At 41.3% G+C, this 23,524-nt stretch overlaps 1 protein-coding gene across 1 annotated transcript in view; it reads right to left on the bottom strand.

The window, feature by feature from the left end:
• Nubpl (nucleotide binding protein like) overlaps positions 1-23,524 on the bottom strand; it is a 212,567-nt gene that overhangs the window by 15,885 nt on the left and 173,158 nt on the right. Inside the window, exon 8 of the mRNA XM_032907722.1 lies at positions 12,469-12,554. Coding sequence (XP_032763613.1) covers positions 12,469-12,554 — 86 coding nt within the window. The remainder of the gene's footprint in view (positions 1-12,468; positions 12,555-23,524) is intronic.

Below are 23,524 nucleotides of genomic sequence, written 5' to 3'. Positions count from 1 at the left end.
CCATTTCTATGCCTGTTTCTTCCAGAAAGTCTCTGCCCAGAGGAAGGTCGCAGGAAAACCTTGCTCAGGTTTACAGTCTCACAACATATATTCATGCTTTTAGACCAGCTGAAGTTGGCTTCTGTATAGAGAGTGATCTAATTTAATTCTTTTCATGTGGATACTCAGTTGTTCCCAGACCATCTATTGGTGAGATTGCCCCTTCACCATTGCATATTCTCAATATTTTCATTTAAAAATCAGTGATTAAATGTGTCTATTTACTTCAGGGCACTTAGTTGCTCTGTTTCTTCAAGTCAAACAGTAAGTATGCTCATCATATAAAAATTACCTAAGCTATTCATTTACAATTGTGCTTTTTAGGTAGGTATGTTGCAACTCAATAAAAAGTTGTCTTAAAAAAGGAGGTGATCATGGGGCTGAGGAGATGGCTCTGAGCTCAACTACCTATAATCCCAGCTCCTGGGGACAGGTGTCCTCCTATGGCCTCAGTGGACACCTGCACAAAGGTGTAATTAACCCCCACCCCTCCCTGACATGCACATAACTAAAAAACTTTTTAAAAAAGTGATCACGAAAAGAATGGTAATAAGTCATTAAGAACAAATGACCAAGATGATGAAATAAGGCACCCACAGAGTAGCAAAACAACCATCTACTTCCAATGGAAATTGTCCACAAAAACAAAGGCGGTACGAGCTCCAGGAAAGGACAGTCTCCTCCTACCTAACACTGCAGTGCAGACCTGAAACTTCTAACCCCAGAGAAGCTCCAAGATGATGGGGTTACATAGTCTATCAACAGTAGCCATTAGTCACATGTGGCTACTCAACACTGGCAATGGGGTAGTCTACAGGGAATGAAATCCAGGCTGCCAGCAACTTAGAAAAGAAAAATATTTCTGTAACTTGTTCATAGGTTATTTTTAAGGTTTTTAATCAAAATATACTACACATATAAATACACTGGTTAGAAGTGACCATCTATATAGACTTGTGAAGTAAGTACACTCATGTTACCAAGGTTCTGTTAAGAGAAAAAACAATGGCCGGACTCTAGATGTTTCCTTACATACCCTTGAAAATACTACTCAAAGAAGCATGCAGACCTGATTTTTAACACAGTAAACTAATTTTATCTGATCTTAAACTTGATAGGAATACAATTATACAACAGAATTCTTTTCTTTCCATCTAAGCCATTCATCTGTAATATATTTCATGGAGCCTAACACTCCATAATCCACTCTATTAGTGTACAGGCTATTTCTAAGCTTTGGATATTATAAATAAGCTTCTATAGATGCTTTTATATTTCCTTTTTAAATTCTGAGTATTATACCCAGATATCATCCTAACACGGTTTGAATTTGCACTGAGTGAAGCTGAGCACATTTTAAATGTGATCTTGGTCATTTGTATGTCAGCGTCTACAGTCTGTCTATTCGGGCGTTTGGCCTAGTTTTGCAAACTCTTATTTTCTTCTTACTAAATTGCAAGGATTCCTGGGGGAAGGGTGGGCAAAGGCAAACCTGACAACCTGAGTTTAAGTCTCAGAACCCATGTAAAAGTGGAAGGAGAGCACCAATTCCACAAGTGGTTCTCTGAGGTTCACACAGGCATCATAGAAATGAATTCCCCAACTACATTAAATACAGGGACACACACACACACACACACACACACACACACACACACACACACACACAAAATTCCCTTGGATTACTCTTTACGATTTTAAGTGGAATTCATATTAAATGGTATTTTTAATATATTGTTAAACTTAACTTTACCTGCTTTTATTTTTACATTAAAAAAATATAGCTACCCAAAAATTTAAAGTTACATTTGTGGCTTATTTGTATTCCTATTGGACAGTGCTGTTCTAGACAGCATTTGACCACTAGTGTAGTTTGGAAATCATCCTATCTTATGTCAAAATATGTAAAGATGTACAAAACTCTTTTATCAGGTTCTGAGATTTGTTATAAATATTATACTTAAGTGATTAGATGTATCATTACTACTGCTGTCACTGTGTGTGCATGTGTGCTACAGTCCGTCCCACATGGAGGTCAAAAGACAACTGTGTGGAGTCAATTCTCTCGAGTCATTATATGTACATGTGTATGTACATTCATGTATATATATATATATATACATAGATGTTATATGTGTGATTATGTCTAATTTTTCATAAATGTTGCATGTAGTTTCTCTTTAAATAATTAAAAGGGAGAAATCCATTATTGATAGATGCAGACTACATGACAAATGACTCTTTTAAGACAGGGTTAGTTATGGGAAAGGCACAAGGGAACATATGCATAAAGGAACTTAGAATCCACAGAATTTTCTGATGTGACATCAGGCCTCCAGTCACTGTGGTCTGCAACAAGGCAGCCAAGGGTAATTAGGAAGAATCTAGAACATCCATATTCCAAATCTGCTCATAGAAATTCTTCTACTGAATAGGGAATCAATGTCTACATGACCCATATTAAAACAAAACAGCCTCATACCTTGTGAATACTTTATACCTTGCTAAGCTGTTTGTGTTTAGTGTAGGGCTGTTGTGTGTGTCCTTTGATAGCAGACACATTAAAAACAGCAGCTTTGCTCTGGTTTAATTTGCATAATGCCATGGAGCTGCAGCTGTAAGCACGCTCAATCATGTTTAATGCCTCATCAAAGTATAAGCTCCCTTCTTCCTTCTAACCTCAGCTAGGTTTACTTGAAGAAAGCAAATATTACATGCCTGGCTAACATCCGCCACCACCCCATTTTACATGTTATTCCTACAGACTTCCTATCCTTCATTGGCTCAAAGGGTACTTCTTTTATTAACATTTAAATGCTGACTCTTGAAATATCAACATTGCTCTGAATATTGAACTTTTGTGTCTAAATGTACTGAATTAAGCAGACTCAAAATTTTAATTTCTTCTTGCTGTTTGAAACCCTGATTTAGGCAAGCAGCAAGTAAGATTGTCAGGCTATTGTATAATGCAATTTCTCAAGGTTAGAATCAGGTTAAATGCTGGCTGGAACCTGTCACAAGCATTAAAAGCTATGTTTTAAGAAACTGTGTGTGTAGTGAGGGAGTGCACTGTTACATAGAGAAATGAGTATTATAATAGAAATAGATTAGATTCATAAGTGCTTTTCTACTCTGCATCTATTTCTGAAGCATGCATACTGACACTATAATTTTAAAATCGAGATGGGAGTCCTTGTTTTTTTCCTTTACTAGAAGTCTGGTGTGAAAAGAATGTATGGGGAGGATTGTGTCTACACACCATTCATGGACCAGAGAAGTGGCCATGGTCCATGAGGTACAAGTCTTCTAGACCTTGCACTCTTAGTCTCTAAAAGGAGGATTTATATTGGTTCCTGCAGCCTGCCACTGAAACAGTAACAGTCAGAGCTACTAATCACAGTACTGCATGCTAAGTTATGCCAAGGACTGTAAGTGCAATCTTATTCAACAGCTCCTCCTGACCAGTGGGGCGAATATTACCTGAATTGACAAGAAACCTGATGCTGAATTACTTGCCCTAGGTCACATAATAAATTACAAAGCTAAAATCAGTCCAGGTCACTGCCTTATGTGTGGAAACAGGACAACAAGTAAATGGACTGGGGACTTTACTCATGGAACCAAGTGGCCTTGGATAATGATAAGTCAATACAGTTTAGGAGAGCGATTTCACAGATAACTAAGGGAGAGTCACAGACAGCCCGATTTGCATTCGCCTTTGCAATCAGGAGTGCTGTCAAGCCACACAGCTGCCTGCCAGCCTGCCTCTCTCTCTCTCTCTCTCTCTCTCTCTCTCTCTCTGTCTGGAGAGCCCCATCCCACTTCTCAGTGCTCCTGTTCCCACTACCCTCGAGTCCTTATTTGAACAAGCAAACCTCAAAGATAAGCAAACACTAGACTCCTAGAATGGCTTGGTGATACTCCATGATGCCCACAGTGCCAATCTCAATTCTGGTCCAGCTGCAGAATCACCGGTGAGAATGAGGGCCCTGGAAAGAGCTTGGGAGCGACTAGTGGAGCTCAGCACCTCACTAAGCAAATGGATAAATGTATGCATGTTTCTCTTTAAATGGGGGAAAGGATGCTCTCCTCACAGGGGTGTTCTGAGGGTAAGGTGAGCTTAATGCATTAACTAAATTAGAATAGTATAGTTCAGAGCACGAGAACTCCTAAGAAACCCTGTGGAAAGACAGATGAGCCTGCATCTGGTCACTAACATGCAATTATGGCTGAGATGCTCAATATTATCAGTTTATTTTTGTAAAGTGTAAAAGTCATTTTCAAAGAAAAATGATAAAATTCCTTCCTGTCAAGAAGAAAAGTCATTGGTTGTATTATATGCAAAAAAGAAAAATCCTTACTGTCAAGAAGGAAGTCATTGGTTACATTATATGCAAACCAGTCAATGTGACCTCTTCCAAAGAACTTAAACAGGATGTTGCAAGGTTCTCTTTGAAACAATACTCTAAGTACATCTGAGGCAGGCAAATATTTTAAAGAAAAGAGACCTTCAGCTCACAGTTTTGGAAATGACAGGACATGGTGCCTGTATCAGCCAAGCTCTCATGAGTATCTCATGACATGGAAGAAACTTATGGGAAGGGAGAAGTCATACCAACAAGCAGGAAGCCAGAAGGTGATTTGGGGCCATGCTCACTCTTATTAACTGATCCCACAACTTCTTCTAGAAGCATGCCCCTAGTTACTAAACAAAGGCACCATCTTAAAGGTCCCACCACCATCCTGAGAACCAAGTCTCCAGTACAGTCCTTCTGAGGGACCACATGTTTAGACACAGGCCCAGGCAGGTCTCTATCTACAGAGCTTAGAGTGGAGAACTGCAACTGTACAAGGGAAAGAGGATAATGAAACCATAACCAGAAGGAACTCTCGTAGTAAACAGCACTAGGCCAAGGCCCCAAGAGAAAGGTCTGCTTGCTTAGTCTGGGTACTTAAGGACGAAAAGATTTCTTAATCAAAAAGTAAGGGTAAAATGTGCTTGGGTGTCAAAGCAGCTGAAGATTCTGAGGACACATAGGATGGGGGAATGCTACAGAAGAGGAGGGAGAGCGAAGTGGCTTCAACAAGGAGAAGGCAGAGCTGGCTGTGCTCTGGGTCACAGTGATAGCAGAGCTGGCTGTGCTCTGGGTCACAGTGATAGCAGAGCTGGCTGTGCTCTGGGTCACAGTGATAGATGCTTGTGGCCAGGTGGCTGAGCCAGGAGGATGTTCTCTGCAGGTTCCCTTGCCACCCAGGGGCTCAGACCCTTGTGTGAAGACTGCAGATTAAACCTGTAGTGGGGTAAGAGGTGAACTGGACCTGGATACAGAGACCTCAGAAGTATTAGTGACTTTGCATGGCATATTGAGAGAGGGGAAAAACTCCCCAGGACAAGTAACTTCTGAGCCTAAATCTGAAAAGAGAACCTGGGTTCCTGGGCAGGAAATGACCGCATCAGGTAATAGTTCACCATGTCCAAACTTGGAGAACAGGGGAAAGAAGCAAATAAGATAAAGGCTTTCCCGTAATACCAGCTCCACTGGCTCAAGGAAGAAAGGTTCTTTTTCTTTTTCTCTTTCTTTCTTCCTTCCTTTCTTTCTTCCTTCCTTCCTTTCTTTCTTTCTTTCTTTCTTTCTTCCTTCCTTCCTTCCTTCCTTTCTTTCTTTCCTTTTCTTTCTTTCTTTCATGTAATCTTTTTTTGAATTAGATATTTTTTATTTTACATTCAAATGTAATCCCCTTTCCTGGTTTCCCATCCATAAACCCCCTATTCCATCCCCTCTCCCCCTGCTTCTATAAGGGTGTTTCCCCTCCCCAACTACCCACCCCTCCACACCCTGACATTCCCCTACACTTGGGTGTCAGGACAGCCTTGACAGGACCAAGGACTTCTCCTCCCACTGGTGCCCAACAAGGCCATCCTCTAATTCATATGCAGCTGGAGCCATGGGTCTGTCCATGTGTACCCTTTGGATGCTGGTTTAGTCCCTGGGAGTTCTGGTTGGTTGACATTGTTGTTCTTATGAGGTTACAAATCCCTTCACCTCCTTCAATCCTTTCTCTAACTCCGCTAATGAGGACCCTGTTCTCAGTTCAATGGCTGACTGCGAGCATTTGCCACTTTATTTGTCGTACTCTGGCAGAACCTCTCAGGAGACAGCTATATCAGGCTCCTGTCAGCATGCACTTCTTGGCTTCATCAATATTGTCTGGGTTTGGTGACTGTATGTATATGGGCTGGGTCCCCAGGTGGGGGCAGGCTCTGAATGGCCTTTCCTTCAGTCTCTGCTCCATATCTCCTCCTATGAATATTTTTGTTCCCCCTTCTTTTTTTTTTTTTTTGGGGGGGGGAGGGCTGGGGACCGAACCCAGGACCTTGCGCTTCCTAGGCAAGCGCTCTACCACTGAGCCAAATCCCCAACCCCTTTGTTCCCCCTTCTAAGGAGGACTGAAACATCGCACTTTAGTCATCTTTCTTCTTGAGCTTCATGTGGTCTGTGGATTGTATCTTGGGCAATTTGAGCTTTTGAGCTAATATACACTTGTCAGTGAGTGCACACCATGTATGGTTTTTTTTTTTTTTTGTAATTAGGTTACCTCGCTCAGGATGATATTTTCCAGTTCCAACCATTTGCCTATGAGTTTTATGAAGTCATTGTTTTTGATAGCTGAGTAGTACTCCATTGCATAAATGTACAACATTTTCTGTATCCATTCCTCTGTTGAAGGGCATCTGGGTTCTTTCCAGCTTCTGGCTATTATAAATAAGGCTGCTATGAACATAGTGGAACATGTGTCCTTGTTATATGTTGGAGTATCTTTTGGGTATATACCCAGGAGTGGTATAGCTGGGTCCTCCTCAGTTAGTACTATGTCCAATTTTCTGAGAAACCTCCAGACTGTTTTCCAGAATGGTTGTAGCAGCTTGCAATCCCACAAACAATGTTCTTTTTTTCTCCACATCCTTGCCAGCATCTGTTGTCATGTGAGTTTTTGATATTAGCCATTCTGACCGGTGTGAGGTTGAACCTCAGGGTTGTTTTGATTTGCATTTCCCTGATGACTGAGGATGTTGACCATTTCTTTATGTACTTCTCAGCCATTTGATACTCCTCAGCTAAGAATTCTTTGTTTAGCTCTGTATCCCATTTTTAATAGGGTTATTTGATTCTCTGGTGTCTAACTTCTTAAGTTCTTTGTATATATTGGATATTAGCCCTCTATTGGATGTAGAATTGGTAAAGATCTTTTCACAATCTGTTGGTTGCCCTTTTGTCCCAATGACAGTGTCCTTTGCCTTACAGAGTCTTTGCAATTTAATGAGGTCCCATTTGTTGATTCTTGATCTTAGAGCATAAGTCATTGATGTTCTGTTCAGGAAAATTTCCCCAGTGCCCATGTGTTCCAGGCTCTTCTCCACTTTTTCTTCTATTAGTCTGAGTGTATCTGGTTCTATGTGGAGGTCCTTGATCCACTTGGACTTGAGCTTTGTTCAGGGTGATAAGAATGGATGGATTTGCATTCTTCTACATGCTGACCTCCAGTTGAACCAGCACCATTTGTTGAAAATGCTATCTTTTTCCACTGGATGGTTTTGGCTCCTTTGTCAAAGATCAAGTGACCGTAGGTGTGTGGGTTCATTTCTAGGTCTTCAATTCTATTCCATTGATCTATCTGCCTGTCTCTGTACCAATACCATGCAGTTTTTATCAGTATTGTTCTGTAACACTGCTTGAGTTCAGGGATGGTGATTCCCCCAGAAGTTCTTTTATTGTTGAGTATAGTTTTTGCTATCCTGGTTTTTTGTTATTCCAAATGAATTTGCAAATTGCTTTCTAACTCTACGAAGAATTGAGTTGGAATTTTGATGGGGATTGCATTGAATCTGTAGATTGCTTTTGGCAAGATGGCCATTTATACTATATTGACCCTGACAATCCATGAGTATGGGAGATCTTTCCATTTTTCAGAGATCTTGATTTCTTCCCTCAGAGATTTGAAGTTCTTATCATACAGATCTTTCACTTACTTGGTTAGTTTTTTATTCTCAGAACTTAGGGTCCCTTCAGCATCACAAAGTTAATCAACAAATCAAAAAGTAGTCAGAGAAAAGGGGTCAGCTTTTCTTCCCCTTTGTGCTGAGCCACACTGTGTGAAGGTGTGGCTCTGTATATTCAATTGCTAATCCTGTACAACAGAGAGTTAATGTCCTCTCACCACTCTCATATTTTGTAACTATCGGTTCCTTCCTCACCTGCCTAAGCCAATGTAGAATTGTATCTGATCGGCTTTGATAGAGATCTGAGGGCCCATAGCTGGGCAGCGAGTGGAAGGCAGAACGGCAGGGCAGAGAGAGGGACACTGGGCCAATGGCTGGAGCAGAGCAGAGAGTAAACCTGGCCACATGGTTGCGTGTAGGCCAGAGTTAGTCAGGACAGAGTAGTAGAAGACCTTAGGCTTAAAAACATTAATAAGCCTGTGTCAATATTTATATTGCTGGTGGGTCCAAGTAAGTCCCTCTATAGTGCTGGGTAGCTTTTGCCAACTTGATATAAGCCAGAGTCAGTGGGAAGAGGAAAGCTCAGCTGATACAGGAGCATCCAGCCCACTGTTTGCTACGTCATTCTTGGGCACGTGGGCCTGGGCTGTGTAGGAAAGGTAGCTGAGCAAGGCAGGAGAAGCAAGCCAGTGAGCATCATTCTTCCATGGTTTCTGCTGTGAATTCCTGCCTTGGCCTCCCTCAGTGATGGACCCTGATTCTTAGGATGAAATAAACCCTTTCCTCCCAGGTTGCTTTTAGCCATGTGTTTATCTCAGCAATAGAAAGTACACGGGAACACAGTACTTCATTATAAAGGACACTAAGTGTCAGCAAACATGTCCTCATGGAATGCAGCAGTTAACAACTGTTTGTTAAAGTTAAGGGAGCCTCCGCGTGACTGAGGAATGAGAGAGTAAATATACAGTGTGGTGCTCTTCAGGAGCTGGATGAGCTTCAGAAGAAAGGCCTGGAAAGAAAATCCCCATGAGACCAAACACTCAGGCAGTGAAACAGCGGCAAAGTACACAAGGCACTCTCAGAAAGGAGGTGACAAAAGTGGGTCAGAAGGATACCATACATAAATTACTCACTACTAAAAATGGGCAAGGCTGAACATTCTTATGTTTTTGAAAAGAGCAGTCTACATACAAATCCTGCTATAACCAAGGTTTTGTCATAGTTTTTTTTTTTTTTTTATCATTTCAGGCAGAGGCCAGAATTTAATCCCTCATCTCTTTCCTCCTTTCCCAAGCTATGCATTGAGTTAAGAAATCATTTAAATTAACTTCAAAACGTTCTTGCAGACATCACTAAACTCTGTCCATACCAATGAATTCCAATGACATCACTGTTTCCATGGTAACTAATGCACTTCAAAAGGGGGAAAACAGAACAAGAGTAAAAACCAGGGGAACGGAATGAAGTGGGATAAGCTGCAAAGCATTGCCTCTGCATTATGGAACACTTTCTAACTCGGAACACTTTGCCATTCCTTAGACTCTGGAGCTTTTAAGAGCCAGAAAGCTCTCAGAAGTCACCATATTCACATCTCACTGACAACTGAGACTTTTCTATAAGCAGCACCAGGGTTGTTAGATGCATACAGAGCTCAGCACTGGAAGTTCTTGTTCACTGGTGAGCCTTACTACATACACGCATGCGTCCTTTGGGTTGGACAGTGAGCCTTACTACATACACGCATGCGTCCTTTGGGTTGGAGAGAAGATTAAGACATCCTACTTGTTTTTAAGCTGATTTTGCAACATAGAGGGCAAATGATTAAAATCAAGGCATAAAAAGTGCACTATCACAGAGATACAACAGGCAGATGTCAAAATGCCAGAGCAAGGAATGATTAATTCTGTCTTAGAAACAGCCACAGAAAACAGCTCTGGTGACTTTCATTTCTATGTCATTGCTTCCCAACACACCCATGATCACATCCTGGCCCTGTCAAGACCCAGAACTGTTCTAAGTCTACAAACTTAACATTACTTGTGTGATCCCAAACAGCTGTTTCCTCTTCTCACCAATCCTGGACACAGCCCTATGGGCCCTCGAAGGCCGCCACCCCTCACTTCCTTGTGGCATTTCCTTGTTAATATCCTCGGCTTTCATCCTGATGTGGCATCTAGCCAGCAATACCCAGCTGGGCTTAGTGGCTGCCCTCTCTTCCTCGTCATGTTCTGTAAGAATTATATGGCCTATTCTCTATCTTGGAGACCAGGAAAAAAAAATCTAACATATCAGTAGGAGATTGTTTTCTTTATTATTTATATGTCAGGAAGTGTCAAGATTGTCAGATGAAAGAAACACCTGAACTAAAAGCATACATGCCCAATGTGTCAACTGTGGTCATTAGACTTTGAGTAAGCAGAGTCCATGGAAGGTATGGCCCATAGCCACTATGACCTCAAATGACAGCATTAGTTAAAATGATCTAGTAGTATAAAACGAATCATTTCTGAGATGAAATGGAAGAGAAAATCTGATTCCCTCTGTCTGTAAATCACTTTCCTTCTTGGATTTGCTGATGTAGAGTACAGTAGACATATGTCTGCCTTCACCTCAGCACAGGCAAAGCTCAGCATTCACATCCCTGCAGGCAGAGGGCTAGTATCTAGACCTTGCACTAGTATTAACAGACCAGTGGGCCCATTACTAAATCTTCCCAGGAAGGATTACAGAATACTTGTTAACTCAACCATCAACTGTGGTAGAAGGCTGCCCTCTCTCTTGGCCACTTAACGTTTTAATCTCATGTAAGAGGATGCACTAGTCAGTGATCTCCACGGCCAGTGCTTGCATCTAGTTTATTCTGGAGGACCTAATACAAGTCACATTGCTCAAAACACATAGAGCAATAGAGAAGTTTTCTGTCAGTAGAGGCCATGTGATTAACATTGCTTTAATTTTAGAGCCTAGAATACCCACTAATCACCCACTGCTCTAAACCCACTAATCACACATTCAGGTCCACCAGTGAAAACAGCTGCAGTTCCCTGGAAAGAAAGCAAACGGGCATGCCCCTTACTAGGCTCACTCTCACTAGTGCCTGCTTGTTTTGCCATTGTACATGGCTCCACTCTAGCTGGCATGGGAAGAGAGATACTCCTGGTTAAGGTCACCTTGACTCTACTACGTATGCTCTTTTGCATCTTTTAAGGCTCCTCTCAGAGACAAACACTTAAGAAAGCATCCTTGAACTTTATATCCTGTGTCATGGTCTCTCATACAGTTTGTGGTGGAAGGAAGGCAGGATAGAGAATTATGAGAACCCTGAAGTTAATCCATGGGTCTAAGATTTAAAAAATTGTTCTTTATTATTATTGTGTGTATATCTGTGTGCACCGCATGCTGCACATGTGGAGGTGAGAGGTCAAAGGTGTGAGCCGGTTCTCCTTTCCCCTTTACATGGCGTCTGAGGATGGAACTCAAGTTGTTAGGCTCAGACAGCAAGTGCTTTACCACTGAGCCATCTTTCTGGCATGAACCCAATTTTAAAAGGCCTGTTTCTCTTAGTTCTAAAGATGCCTGTGGAGAGCCGCACAGACAGATGCACTGCAGTGGTCATGCTCTAACTGCCCTCCGGTACTACTCCCTGGTCTTTGTTGAAGCTTCTAGAAGGAAGAACCTTTCCCTTAGAGAAGAGTGTGTTTAATATAGTTTCTTCCTCACAAGAATCGAGTGAAAGTATGTGTCTGCTCTCGGCAGGGTTTCTCTTGAGCAAGCAGCTTGTTTTAACCATGTGCAAATGGACAGTACACCAGAAAAAAATGAGGACTGCCGCACAAAGTACTAGGTGTCAACAGAGGATGTGCATTGGTATCATGCTTCTTTCCTTTGGCTGCTAGAAAATTCATAGCATATTTAAGTTCCTTAATGGCATGCAATTTGTTTGCTGACTTTACTCTGAGCCCCATCTGATCTTAATTATTCTATGTCTATTTTTATTACATACTTACATTATTTTGTTATGTACAGAATATCTTAAAATACTCCCTACCAGAACTTGGGCTATCAAGAGTTAAAATGTAGTGAGCCAGAAGGAAAAGGAGTTACCTTTTCACCCCTTTCCTACAGGTGGTTTATTGTAGTCTATCATGAAAGCATTTCCTGAGTCACTCACGTGATTCATCAGCACTGGAGAACATAGTTTTGCAGAAAACTTGAAGTCCCTGAACCCTGGTTCAGAATTCCTCTTGATTAGCATGATTTGGACATATTTGTAACCTTAAGTATATTTTAATGTAACTGGAAAGATCAACTAGGAGTTTCATGAAATGTTCAACAGAAGGTTAAACTAAAACATGGATGATGTTTTGTTAATGACTTGACTTAGGCAAGACAGAGCTCATGCTTTTACCAGGGAGAGAGTACATGCTTACAGGCACATTGACTTTCCGAAACATCTCCGCACCCTTGTGTGCATCCATCAGTGCAATGTCCTGAGGCGTGGAGACAATCACAGCACCTGACCAAAGAGAAACAAAGCAAAGTATCTTTTAATACTTCAGGGGAACTTTGCTTCCAACATGACTTTATTCACATGCTCACGAGGGCTCTACACTGCTTGGCCAATTCACACAAGTTTGACACAAGCAATTTCCCTTTCCTGCCTTTGAACCCTGGCTTCTGAAATCACAGCTGACTGAGCAGCATAGCCAGAGCATTGCAACCTCTTCATTCAGACACATGTTAATGAGACATGTATGGGGCTGACCTTACTGCCCAGAAGTCAGGGGTCTAACTGGTACACCAGAAAAAAATGAGGACTGCCGCACAAAGTACTAGGTGTCAACAGAGGTTGTGCATGAAGTCCTGAAATTCTACCTAACAACAGGAAGGAGCACTGCCAGGAAGAGGGAGTGGAGAGTGTGCAGTGTAGAATAGAGAAGTGGAAGACAAGGAGAAGCAATATGGAAGGTGTCCAGAAAGACCTTCCCTCCCCACAAAAATCTTAGCAACTCCTAAGCTGGGCTTTAAATGTTTGTGTTCTGAAAAACGCACACTGCTGTGGAAGGTTCGGTTGGGGAAAAGCCAAGGACTATGGTAGTAATGTGGGGGCAGACAGGCCAGGCTTGAATGGAGTCAACACTGCGTGATAGGGATGGAGCTGTCTGGGACCCTCATTATCCCCTACATGGGCAGATGGCCTGGGAGAGTGCTCACTGAAAACACAAAGACTTGGTACGATCAGCGGATTCTGTGACCGTCTTGAATTCTGTGATTTAGATATCCCAATAACCAGTATCACACAGTTTACAAAAACATGGCATTTCAGAACTCAGAGGGACAGTCTATCAAAGCAAATAAAAATAGAGGCGAGATTAACAATAAATATCTGATTAGGTGAAGTAAAGGTCAAGTGGTACCACAGACTACTGTCTGAAGGTCCTTTGGGAGAAGCTAGGTAAGGGAAAGGGACAGGACTACCAAGTGACACAGCACATACATGGGGAGACAGGCAGTCCAAGCTAGAACAAACAGATCCCATGGCATTTCTCCAATAGGAAATTCTTTTGTAATCAACATTTCATCAAAATCTATCTTTTACATTAATATCAATAATTCAAATGTCATTGATTTTTTAAACTTTTGGTTGTATGTCTTTATTTTTATTTATTCCTTTTTTTAAATTTTGCAGTAACTTTAGGAAAGGTCTTATCTTTGTCAACTTTGAGATACAAATACATAAAGATTCAAAATTATCCTGTAGCTGATGGCCTGTGTGCCCACGTGGGCTGCAGTTTCTTTCTCACAAATGGCACAGCAGTACCGAGTCTGCAGCTGCAGCAGCACACCTCTGCTAGACACTGACGTCATGTGATGACTGGGATCCAAAAAGAGATGCTGCTAAAAACATCATTGCTGCTGTGTTTATTATTATTAATCAAATGTCTCGCAGATTGTCAGGAAGGCCATTTTGTTGTGCCATTAGACAGATCATTCTAGTCTTAAAACAGTTTCATAGATTGTTCCAGCTTTCCTTAATTTCTCTGCTTAACAACTCAAAAGCTAGACCATAGTTCTTTCTTCTAAAAGATTAATCACATCTCTGCAAAAATTATTCTTTATGCATACAAAGTATTTCCACAATCTGTCACCTTCTAAATTCTGTTATTAATATATTTTCATATCCAGTCATGTGGAAGGAATTAATCCTAGCTCTGGCCCCATCTAGCTGTGACTAATCTTGGGCAAGGAACTCAGAAACACCCTAGGTTTCAGTTTTCTTGACTGTAAAACTGGTGTGTGTATTTCCAAGGCCTCCTATTGAACATATCATGGTTCAGCATTAGCTACTAACTGTATTTCTGAACCTTGCCCCTGTCCAACCTGTCTGCCTTATCTTATTAAGTGGAAATCAGTACTGCCTCTCAAACCCAGACTATTTTTTCCACAGAGGAACAAGGAGTTTTGTGGGCTATTTCTTTCTAATCTTCTCCCTCACAATTTCCCACTATGCAGGGTGTTCTCTGTTGCATTAGCTCTAAAAAGTGCCCTGAACTCTAACCACAGGACATAAATGCGTTCTTGTTTTAACTGTTCTTGTCTACTATCTGTATCTCATTACACAATACAGGTTCATGTGTTGTGGTCTGTGTGTTTTTCCTCCAAAGGACTGACTTATTAGAGCCCTAGTCTACTACTTGAAAAGGTGGGGTCCCATGCTCTACCACCCTGTTTTCTGTGGTTATTCCAGGCTGCAGACTCCTATCTAAAGATATAAACAGAGAAATGGGAATATAGAAGGGAGACTTTACCTGGAATCAGTGCAGGGAGGGAAACACTAAGCAAGAGGGGAAAAAAAGAGGAACAAAGAACACCAAGGATGACTGAAAACACTACAGGGAAACATGAGTTTATATTTATTTAAAAATACTATTAATCATATATATACATTTTGGAGATTCATACCATGGGATGACCACCAAGAATAAGCCACTAAGCAGCAGCCAATCCCCCTACCAGCCATGGCCTCTGACTCAGCTCCTGACTCCAGACTCCTGATCCTAGAGCTCCTGCCCTGACTTCTTTGATGAACATCTCTCAATGTGGAAGACGAAGGCAAATAAACCCTTTCCTCCCCAATTTGTTTTTGGTTATGGTGTTTCATCACATCAATAGTAACCCTAACTAGGGTTATATATAAAAATAAATAATTTACATGAATTTATGCCGCAAGGGGTAAAAATGTCTTCCCCAAGAGCCGAAGGCTTCTAACAAAAGCCCTGATGCCAAGCATGGAAACTTCTGAGTTGCTGCTCAGGGAACGCCAAAGGGTACCTCAAGCAACATAGGATACCACTGTTTCCCTTGATTGCCTCCCAAAGTTTGACAGTCAGAGCCTATTGCTGAAGACACCACATACTTCATAACAGAACTTGAAGAAATTAAGCTGCAATTGACCTGGAAGCCTCCTCCCTGAGCGCTGGCTCTCATAGCATTCAAAGGCGTGATGTAAATTGCCGAGGCAGAGAAGCAATCAATAGTGCTACTCAGCTGTGTCACCGGTGAAGCACGACAGTGGCTGGGTTGGCAAGAGACGCACAGTAGTAAGTACCACAGTGGTGCCTTTACGGCAGGGGAGCCAACACCCGGACAACTGGGTTTAAAGCCCAATTATCAGAAGGGAAATCATACCTACTATAAACCAGTCAATTATCCATGGTTAGAGATGCCATAAACCCAAGAAGAGAACTACCTTCTCCCCAAAATAATATAATTTCTAACTGTATTCTGAATACTTATTCCTATACCCACGAATGCATGTAGCTCTCACCCTTTATCAAAGCAGATTCTTTTTGCAATAAATGTAAATTACAGAGATCCACAACTGATCAATATGCAGAGAATTGGTGACTGTGAGCTCCCCAGCTCAACAGATAAATCTGCAACACAACCCCCTACAACTAAGGCTCAGGGAAACCCACCGAGAGAGAGAGAGTCTGAACAGCAAGAAGCCCAGTCAGCTGTGAGGTAATGTCTTCTCCATATGACAGGGAAAGAAGATGGCAGTGTAAAAGAGCATATAGACAATACCAAGTGACATTCCAACGTGGACAGGGGAAATTCCACATGGTCCTACCAGTAGATAAAGACTTACGGGTGGTCAATGCTTGTCGAGAGAAAAACAGTCTCCTCCAGGGATAAGCGTCTACACAGGTTGTCTAATCCCAAGTGGTCAGCCATGGACATAGGGACATGATGCAGCAAAGCTAAACAGACTCAGTATATCACATAACTGTGTGCATACATGCGTGTGTGCACATATGTATATACGCAAAACAAAATAAGAGGTCACAGTGGGGAGATTCAAGTGGAACTGGAGAGAGAAGAATGTACCAGTGAGGTAAATGAATTGCTCATGTCCGAGTTCTCGATATAGTAGGATTATTCTAAAAGGGGTGGGAGAGAGCCCTGAGGAAGGCAGCGAAGGAGCTGTCCTCAGAGGCTTTGAGGTAGTTCTTTCCTGTGGACCCTCGCAGGGGCCTTGAAAAGCAGTTGTTATTGTTCAGAGGCAGACCCCTAAATTTCTAGTCTGCTATCTGATGGCTAGATCTCTCCTTCTGGCGTAAGCTCTTGGTGTGATATCTACTACCTCAATGTTATGCTGCCAAGAAAGCTATGATGAGAGGTCAAGCAGACTGTGCTACTGAAAGCTTGGGCTTTTAGATTCTAAAATCATGAGCTAACCAAATCCCTTTTCTTTATAAAATATACAGCCTTGTACATTTTGTTACAGCAATAGAAGCAGACAAATGTAATAACCAGTTGTATTTATTTTAATTTTTTTAGCAACCAAAACTAATGAGAAAATACCCTGCACAAAATGGGCACTTAGTAAAAAACTGAAGACCTAAAACTACTTTTGTCCATTTTCAAAATCACCTATCTTAGATTAGTACAGCATGAAATTTTAGTAATCTTTAAACCAGACGTCAAGAGCTATAGCTTCTAGTTTTGTTAATGTATTCTATAACTCTGAATAACTCACTAAATTTAAATCAATCTCAGCATATAAAATGGACCTATTTACACTGGTCCTATATAACTAAAATGAACTGCTCATTTAAAAAAAAAGAATATAAAAGTGATATAAAAATGCTCAGTGACATTATTTTGATTGCCACAAGAGTGAAAGTGATTTAACCCTAACTTAACCATTAGCTCCTTTCTGAGCTTCTTTGTACCTAGAATGGTGCCATTCAAACATTACAAAGATAGCAATCACTTTTCATCACCAAATGCATATAGTAATATCCCACAGAAAGTACCAGCCAGGTTTATGAAAGATACTTTAGTATAAGATTTTTTTTAAAACAAAAGTATATACTGTTTTTTGAAAGAATTAAGTCCTTGATCCCAACACAGTTTTAGGGCTCACTAATTTGGTCCTTTCACAGAAACACCCTCTTTAATGTTTTGAATTTTTGAGCATTTCATATAAGCAACCATTTCAAACAGTCCTCTAATAATACTCAGAACTTATGAAAAATGCAGCATAGACAAAGCTTCCAATAAAATGACATTTTAGTCCTTAACCAATCTACAAATTATCATCCAAAAATGTAAATTTTAAAGCAATCATGCCCATTTTTCTCTTGTGATGAATCTCACAGCTTAAAATACAATCTCTTAATTTGATGAAACATTTTATCCTTGCCTTTCTACATGGCGATATTTAATTTTTTATAGTTCATAACACATGAGGCAATAAGAACTATCCTCGAACTCGCTCCTTGTATGCCGGTACAAGTGATGTCACTTCTGTTCTCTGGTAAATCTATAGAAACTTGTGCTCCCTCTACTGACCACAAGGAAATGTCATCAATATTAAAAAGTGTTTAGTTTGCAACATTATCATTATTTCGGGTATTAAAAGACTCAAGGGTCTCATAAGAATTCTCTATTCACTTCCTAATATCTAAATATCTAGTTATATAATGTTCTTAAATATACTTTTCAACTGGAACCTTTTAAAGGGTTTGATCTGCTGAGATTTGTCACTGAGGACTAAGTCTGTGGTAGATCCTGACAAATATGTAAACACCTCACCAAGCAATTACTTAGACTAGGATCATAATCATTAAGTCACGTGACTATTTAGAGCAGGATCCATAACTGCATGTCTGGATTTGGGTCACAGTTCAGAGCAGTTAAACATTTAAACCCAATCGCTCCAGGTTAGCTGACGGTAACATCAGTGGGGTAGAACTACTCAACTGTACAATACAGCCTTCGGGCGCAGATTGTATGGACGCCCATGCTGGGCTGACAGCCTCAGCTGGGGGCATAATAAGCATGGACAAAGCCTGCTCCGAATCAAGCCTGAGGGACAGCACTGCATCTTACAGCTGTGAGCACTTTAACATAAAGCCAACGGCGGCCCAAAGGACAGGAGTGTGGCCCTCATACTCACTGCTGACAATTCTGCTTGACTTACTTAGATACACACTTACGGCACCAGAGAACCAGCATGCACTAGGGATGTAGCTCAGGGGAAGAGCATGTGCTTAGCACGTGAGGGCCTCGGTTGGAGCAGAGCACCACAGGGAAGGAAAACAGAAGAGTCACTCAACTTGTGCTGGTTTATCATGACGTCAAGTGTGCAATTGTCATTTACTGTAAAGTAGACTGCAGTCATTATTGTCAACTCTCCCACATCTTTTGTCACATCTGAACTTCCCAAATTATATCATCAAGGAATGCCCACTAACACTGGTTATCAAATTAAGTAAAATGTGATTTATACCCAAATCCTCCTCAATTGTGCTCACAGACTGCTTCAAATTATAAGTAATTCTTGGATGAATCACTGTTGGCAGCTTTATGCTTTCTTCAACCACAGCTGTTTTATTAATTTAAGTATTACCAATATTTTGCTAACCTTGAAAATAAATTTTGCAAGCCAGGCATGGTAGCACACGCCTGTAATCCCTGCAGAAAGGCGGGGACAGAAAAACTCCTGCAGGCTTACAGTCAGCCTGTTCTACCTAGCGAGTGCTAGGTCAGCCCGTCACATAGTGAGGCTTAGAAACTAACCCAGGAGGAAGGGAAAGGTGGGGGAGGGAGGGGAGGGAGGGAGGGGGAGGAGGGCAGGAGGAATTCTGTTAACTGATATGCAAAGAACCATCAAAACAGTCCTGGATGAAAACCTACCACTTCAAATTACTGCTAAAAGAGGATGCTCGACTTCATCACTTCTTCACTATTGGAATCTGATACAGATCTAATCACACCCAAGAGATGACGGGCTTTCCAGTCACTTCAGTTACTAACACCTCCAAGAACACCCGGGCACTTAGGCTGCACTCTGAGGAGCTGTGCGGACAGAGGAGGCTTCACAGAGTATAGGGTGGAACCAGATAGCTCAGCCATGAGCACTCGATCTTTGTTTCTTTCTTTTACTCACTCTCCTCCTTCTCATCACCCCCATGGCATCCCCCCTTCTTATGCCTAGTAGAGGTAAGATAAAATCCTTACTTCTTGGTCACGCTCATTGATCAACACCCTGGGAAGCTTAACTGCTGGACATATATCTCCACCACACAGAAAGCTCTCAGTTGCCTGTAAGCACCTGTCCACAATTAAGGCTAAGATCAAATATGTTGTATCTTAAATTCTGTTAAATTCACAAGTGGCTCAACCTGCCCACACTCTCCCTATTTCAGAATAGAACAAATTTCCTTTTCACCTCTTTTCTTTTTTAAAGAGTTTTTAGCTCAGACTGGACTTGAACTTGTGATCCCTATCCTTAGCCTGCTGACAAATGGATCACAGCATGTGCTGACATTCCCGGCTCTTAGCTTTGTGTCTGCTCATTTCCGTGTTGTGAGTCTGACCCACAACTAAGCAAGCTCTCTGCACTGAGCTATTTCCAACTGTCACATCAATTGTTATTCTTTCTTTAAAAAGAAACTTCAGATGAGGGTCTGACAGCTCCTGATCACCCTAACTTTCACTAACTAAGCAAGCTTCAGAAGACAGGATTGAGGCCTGGTCTGTTTCAGAGGAAGGCTTTGATTCCCTACAACATAATGCCCAAGACGCTGAGAACACCTTCCAGATTGTCATCAAGCCTGGGACATCTACGACCAGGTGCAAAGCTGTTAGGTTGGGGGGCTTGTGCTCTGCCAGTGTAACGAGCTTCCATGTAGACCTTAATGTGGTTCTGACCGTACATTGGTCATTAACCTACTCACTGAACACTAACTAAGCCAGAGGGGTTTTAACTTTCACGTTAAGCCATGAAGGAGAAGTCTCAAAGATTCCTAAACAACAAAATAGAACGGACTATTGTAAAAATGTCTAAAACAAGCCCATGTGAGATGAGCACCTGGAAGGAACTCAAGCAATCTAGACACCTGCCAGTCAGCTGGGTCACACAAGTGAGTCTGATTAGACACCTGCCAGTCAGCTGGGTCACACAAGTGACTCTGATTAGACACCTGGTATTGGGTCACACAAGCGATTCTGAAGGCTGTGTTGGAACCATCTGCAGGTGTTTTCAACATCTTCATGTAACAATATAGAAATGGATTCATTCCTAGGCTATTTCATCAGTTGGTAACTAATGCAGAGTAACAAACTTGCAGTGTATGTTCAGCTAAATAAAATGGCTCTAATTAATGTTTCTTTTTAAATTTAGATAAAAAAAATTGCTGTTAGCATTGGCACTACATTTAATTTTAGAAATTTAAGTCTAAACTAAACAAGGACTGAAGTTCAGACCAGGAATAAAGCTCAATGTTAGAATGACTGCTTCATATGCCAAGGTCCATGCTCGATATCCAGCAAGAAATAAGTAAATAATGAGATATCAGATGTGCCCTAAAAGATAAAAATCCTGAAATAGTTTCTAGCCTTCAACAATTGCTTACATTTTTGTCTAACTACAAAATAAATTTATTCTAGAAACAATTTCCCAAATTCAGTGACTACAACAATAACAGTCTATACCACGCAGTTCTTACTAGGGGTCTGTAAGAGCCAGGCTTCCCTGTCAGATTGACTAGATTCGGAATCTAGCAGTAGGACACAATTCCGGGTATGTCTTTGAGAACATTCCCAGAGAAGTATCTGAGAGAGGAAGACTAATCTTGTGTGTGAGTTGTATTATCCCACAGACCAGAGTGCAAGACTGACTGGAAAGGAGGGAAAGGAGAGGAGGAAGGGCCAGCATCCACTCCTCCCTGTGTGATGTGATATCACATCTTGTCCTGCTGTCACCATGCCCTCCCGAACTGTGAGCCCAACTGCCCCTTCCTTCTCTCCTCAAGCTGTTTCTGTCATAGCAATGAGAAAAACACAGACATGGCACCCACTAATGAAATGCAACCAAAGTTTGCTCAGATGATGTGGAGGGACACATCAGCAGTTCCCAGCACAGGCCGCTCTTCCATGACAGGCAGCTCATGGCTACCTGAAGCTCCAGCTTAGGGGAGCCAATACCCGCTCCAGGCCGGGGGGTACCCATGCCTACACACACACACACTATATATATATATATATATATATATATATATATATATATATATATATCTTTCAAAAAATAATGATTTAATGTCTCTGAGAACAAAAATATCTATAACTTAAGTCTCCTACACCTTGCTGGCTTTATAGTTGGAGGTCATTACAAATTTTATATAATTGTAGAGAAAAACAAGGCACTAAACTTAAAAAAAAGACTTCTTTGACTTTACAGTAATTTTCCAAAAGATCAATAGTAGTTTATTTTTAAAGACTTTGTCTGGGAAGTATAAAAATTATTTTTAAAGAATTATAATTTTTAATAAAAGATTTTATGTGATTTAAATGTGAAATAACTGTTCTTTTTGCTTTAAAGAGTAAATACTAGAAAATCAAGAAACTATTTCACATAATGGTCTACAGGCACTCACTTAACACAGCAGCAAGCATTTCTGGATCTACCAGTCCCAAACATTTTCATTTTATAAATGACTGTTCAAATTAGCAAAATGTTACCACAGAGGAGAAAGCTGATGAAGCCAAGGAAACTGCAGCCAGAGGAGAGAAGAAAGAGGGTGAACATAATGGGTCATGGCTCAGCCATCCTGGCGCAGGATGGACACTTGCGTAAGCAGCACATGCCTTTCACGTTAATCAGTGACTGAAATATTAAAGTGCCTTAATTTAAGTTTCCTATCCCATCTCATTTAAATGAATGAGACACACAAAGGCTACTACTGGCTTCTTCTATCTATAGGGCCCAGATAGGGGAGTCCTAGATAGAAGAAAGGACATCACCTCATTATCATAACACATCAAGAGGCTGTTATGCAGCTTCTCTGGGCCCAAGGACATTCAGAATCCTAACCAGCAGACTACACTGCACAGAGCGGCTTCTCCTGGCCCAGGAGATAAGAGATGAAAACAAGACTCACATCAGGCTGTTTGGCTCTTTTCTGTGAACAAAGAAAGAACAAAGGTTCCCTCAGCCTCTTAACCTTTCTCCCTTCTATCATCTGAATAATTTCCAGTATTTCATTTCTCTATCAATCTCTACTTAGTAAGGTGAAGGCTAATTTCAACCTGACTATATGCTCGCTACCATACTAAATGACTTGCCCCTAACTACCCAACCAAAATAAACTCTCGCATCTGTTCTTCTGCACCATACAAAATAAACTTGATTACGTATTTATCTATAATATAAATATTCTGGTCATAAGATTGACAGCCATCACATTTGTGCCTTGTGAGCATAGACTTTTCACTAATTTGACTGTCCTACTCATGTCCTTATTAGCTTGGAAGGTTTTGGAGGCCATAAATCCCAAGTATTGTTTAGAGCTTCACCAGTCCCTGCCACTAATACGCAATGAAACTGTGGCCACAAAGAACAGAAGCTGAGTTGGTTACTCCACCTGCCTTGTCAACCCCTTCTTCCTCACCCTTTACTGTCATGATCAGGGCCCTGGGAAAATGATGTCTGGGGACTGTCTCCCTGAGCTTCCTAGCTTTGTGACTCAGACAGGTGTCTGCCAGCAGCAGGAGAGAAGACTGTGGGAAGGGAGCTGCTGTGGTATCAGACTGTGGCACAGACTTTCTTCTTACCCTGGAGTGGTTCTGGGGGTCACTATAGCTTCCACCAAGCACCTCTTACAGATTCCAGGACTCTACAGGATACTAACGCCATCCCCCCTTGCCTTCTCAGGTGGAGGGGCAGAAAGAATCCCTGCCATTAGTCACTGGCTTCATCATCTTTTAGTGTCGCTAATGCTGCTGCCCACACCTCTGTACCTAAACTCTTCACTGAATTCAGTTGTGTCATCTGCTAATATAACACTCTAAGTTACTAATTCCCCAGTCCTTGGGAAAGGAAGACATGGTTCACACATGTAACATAACGCTTACACTCTGCTTAATTCTAAGAGCTAAACATAAAGCCATTAGAATTTGAGAACTAGAATAGTG

The sequence above is a fragment of the Rattus rattus genome, chromosome 7 (genome assembly GCF_011064425.1).
Source record: "Rattus rattus isolate New Zealand chromosome 7, Rrattus_CSIRO_v1, whole genome shotgun sequence".
NCBI classification, from domain to species: domain Eukaryota; kingdom Metazoa; phylum Chordata; class Mammalia; order Rodentia; family Muridae; genus Rattus; species Rattus rattus.
This window is presented reverse-complemented; position numbering and strand designations above follow the sequence as displayed.